Genomic DNA, 3743 nt, shown 5'->3' on the forward strand with positions numbered 1-3743 from the left:
GGGCCTCAGTTTCGCCACCTGTCAAAGGGGTCGCACTGCACCACCAATTCTCAGAGCAGCCTGTGTGAAGTCACAAGGAGCCCTGCTTCTAAACGCACGGGCCACCCTGCAGATTCCAGTACGCCTGTGAGGCAATCGTGCCTCTTGCCGCTGTGCTGAAAACACTTATTTCAGGGTTTGAATCCAACCCCCTTTCTAGAACATCAGGCTAAAGAGCACTGGCAGCCCACGATTCTAGTGCAGTCACCCATGATCGTTCATAAGATGCGTTTCAATTAGAGAAGACAATACCATAAACGAAGTGCATTTATTAGGAGGGTAAACACCACACCATCACAAGTGGGCACTTGGCAACTTCACAGGAAAAAGACACCTTGACAGAGTCCACAGGATTTTGCTTATACCACAGAAGGAGCTTTAAGGCAGATGAATTCGAGGCTACGAAAACTACATCTGTGATACAGGCACAACATTCAGAAATAAGTCAGGCTCCAAATGTCCCCATTCCCAACAAATCTCTGAACGAGTCGGTCAACAGCCACGGTCAGGGACTCAGACGCAGAGTCTCAAAAGCAATTCAATACGACACCAACGCAGAGGGGGTCGTCCTGAGACCTCCCAAATCTCGTGGATAACACTGACCCACGCTGCTGTCTGTGAGCCTCACATGCTTTTATTTCACACAAACTTGGATACCATCCTAGGAGAACAAATGCACATTAGGCGAGAGGAAAACAGGACTTAGAATCACATCCCACAAACAGGATTACAGAAAACAAGGGCCACACTCGGCTGTGCGGATGGACTGATGACTTTTCTGACAGACGGTGAAACGAAGCTTATGGAGATGCTGCGGTAAGCTCTGTCTTCCCCTCCGTGGTCACCACCTGGATTAGGCTTCCTGAGCTTGGTCGATTCTTCTCTGTGATCCAGTCATGGAAGGTTCTAGAACAAAAAGAAGAAAAGCTTTACATTCTAAAAGCAAAAATCTGGACACAGGCTTATCTTCACATCAGGGCCAAGCAGCAGCTTTGAAAAAGCCTCCAAGGCCTCATGGACACACACCCACGTCCCCAGTGACTCTAGGACTTCACTGACTGCAGTTCCCGAGTGGTTAGGATGTGCCAAGGTTTTCACTTGGCTATTTTCCTGCGTTGTTGGAATACAGTGATTTTATGTGATTAAAAGATTTTCATGAGTTCATCCTAAGAGACATGGGCACCAGTCTGGCATTCTGTGATGACCAGGAGGGATGGGAAAGGGGGAGGAGAGGGAGAGAGGGGATGATTCGCATTGTTGTTACGGCAGAAACCAACACAACATTGTAAAATTCTTTTTAATATATATTTAAATTAAAAAAAAACAGAATAAATGGAAAAAGAATTAGAAAAAAAGAGAGAGAGACATGGGGAGAATACTTTATACTTTGTTATATTACCTCCCATAAAGTTAAAAAGAGAAAAAATTATTATTATTTTCTTAACAAACATTTATGGAGCATCCATGGCTGTGCCATGCAATGGAAAAAGATATTTTAAAAAACACAGTACTGCAATAAAACACATCCGGTGCCAGAATGGGGCATTTAATTACCAGCTCTGTGTGGGGAGGGGTGTGGGTTGCCTGGGGGAGTTGTGTTCGGTGTGTGTGTGTTTGTGTCAGTCACTCAGTCGTGTCCGACTCTTTGTGACCCCAATGGACGGCAGCCTGCCAGGCTCCTCTGTCCGTGGAATTCTCTAGGCAAGAATACTGGAGTGGGTTGCCATTCCCTTCAACAGAGGATCTTCCCAAGCCAGGGAGGGAACCCAGATCTCCCGCATTGCAGGCAGATTGTTTACTGTCTGAACCACCAGGGAAGCCCTTTCACAATGTATGTGAATATAAAAACTCAAACTCTATACCTTCAATCTATATCATTGTCAGTTATATCTCAATAAAATCTAGCAGTTGCCAAAAAAAAAAAAAAACGAGGAAAGAAAAAGGGTACAAGGAATTATTAAGGTTTAATGATGCTGAAGCTGAAAGTCCAGTACTTTGGCCACCTCATGCGAAGAGTTGACTCATTGGAAAAGACTCGGATGCTGGGAGGGATTGGGGCAGCAGAGGATGAGATGGCTGGATGGCATCACTGACTCGATGGACATGAGTCTGAGTGAACTCCGGGAGTTGGTGATGGACAGGGAGGCCTGGCGTGCTGCGATTCATGTGATCACAAAGAGTAGGACACGACTGAGCTACTGAACTGAACTGAACTGAACAAGAGACTGATAATTTTTATTTTTTAATTTGGCCACACCATACTGCATGCGGGATCTTAGTACCCCTATCAGGAACTGAACCTGTGTCCCCTGCATTGGGAACACATAGTCTTAACCACTAGACTGCCAGGGAAGTCCCCTGGTCATTTTTAAAGCATTAACCCCTGCTGTTGAGAATACTGTCCGCTCTGACATCCCCCATCCCACAGGTGGGACTGTGGGCCCTCCTTCACTAGAAATCCTCAGGAGCTCCTGAGGTCTTTAGTGCCTATGAGAAACCTGCTGGACCAGAGCTGACCAGTCATTCGAGCTGCCACCGCCCAGGGCTGAGTAGGTACAGGGAAGCTGTTGTTGCTGTTGCTCAGTCACTAAGTCGTGTCTGACGCTTTGTGACCCCACGGACTGTAGCCTGCTAGGCTCCTCTATCCATGGGGTTTTTCCAGGCAAGAATACTGGAATGGGTTGCTATGTCCTCCTCCAGAGGTTCTTCCTGACCCAGGGATTGAACTCCCATCTCCTGAGTCTCCTACATTGGCAGGCAGATTCTTTACCACCGAGCCACTTAAGAGGCCCCTGCTACAAGCATTTAATAAGACCAGGGTTATGAAGTCAAATGGCTTGGCACATAGGTGCTACGTAAGCGCTTGTTCCAAACATAAAAGTTGCAACTATCTCCCAATTCCATCTAAATAAAAGGCAACCTCAGACCAGAAGTACATCGCAAGCCTACAAACATCCCATATGAACACAGCCATCCAGGCAGCTCACCACTCACTCTGCTGGACAAGGTGGTCCCTGCTCCCTCATCATCGTCCCCAGGCGCAGCACAGCCCCCAGCCCCAGTGGGTGCTCAGCGAACATGTGCTCAACACCCCCTTAAATAGAGGGGTCTGGGGGAACTGAGATCCAGGTGAACACAAGCAAGCAGAAAGCGCATCCTCTCCTGACCTTCCAAAGCCACTCATATTCACAAAGGGCCTTGGGGGCCGAATATGATCTGGGGGACAAAGGACGCTTTTCTGAGGTTTGGCACTAATTCAGACACGTGGGCCCAGAGGTCTCACCCAGGTCAGCGGCTTACTCCATGCAGCTGTGCTTGTTAACAGAGAGAGCCAGTGTTCCAGGCGATGGGCTCACACAGCATTTCTGTGGGTCAGACATGGGCTGGGAGCCTGTCCCACTCTACGACGGCTTACCCTCCCAAAGGTCATCACGGACCTCCATTGTACAGACTGAGAGGCTGAGGCCTAGAGGAATTGAACCACTCCTGGTGGAGGCGGAGGCACCATTAACCCCTCCAGCCTGCGAGGTTCACACAGAGTTGCGAGATGCCCTTGGAGGTCAGGACCTCATGGAGTAGCGAGTTGATTGATAAGCCAGGAGAACATGGGCCTGTCCTTTCACCCGCAAGAGGGAGGCACGAGGGCTGTGAGCTGCTGAGTCAGTGACGTGACTGCGATACTCACTCGACCAGGAACTCCAAGG

At 48.7% G+C, this 3743-nt stretch overlaps 1 protein-coding gene across 1 annotated transcript in view; it reads right to left on the reverse strand.

The window, feature by feature from the left end:
* Positions 1-290: 290 nt before the first annotated feature.
* The window catches only part of QDPR (quinoid dihydropteridine reductase), a 20145-nt gene continuing 16692 nt past the window's right edge, over positions 291-3743 (reverse strand). Inside the window, 2 exon segments of the mRNA NM_001076492.2 lie at positions 291-945; positions 3725-3743. The exon segment at positions 3725-3743 is cut by the window's right edge and continues 65 nt beyond it. Coding sequence (NP_001069960.1) covers positions 840-945; positions 3725-3743 — 125 coding nt within the window. The 3' untranslated portion in view covers positions 291-839.

The sequence above is a fragment of the Bos taurus genome, chromosome 6 (genome assembly GCF_002263795.3).
Source record: "Bos taurus isolate L1 Dominette 01449 registration number 42190680 breed Hereford chromosome 6, ARS-UCD2.0, whole genome shotgun sequence".
Classification (NCBI taxonomy): domain Eukaryota; kingdom Metazoa; phylum Chordata; class Mammalia; order Artiodactyla; family Bovidae; genus Bos; species Bos taurus.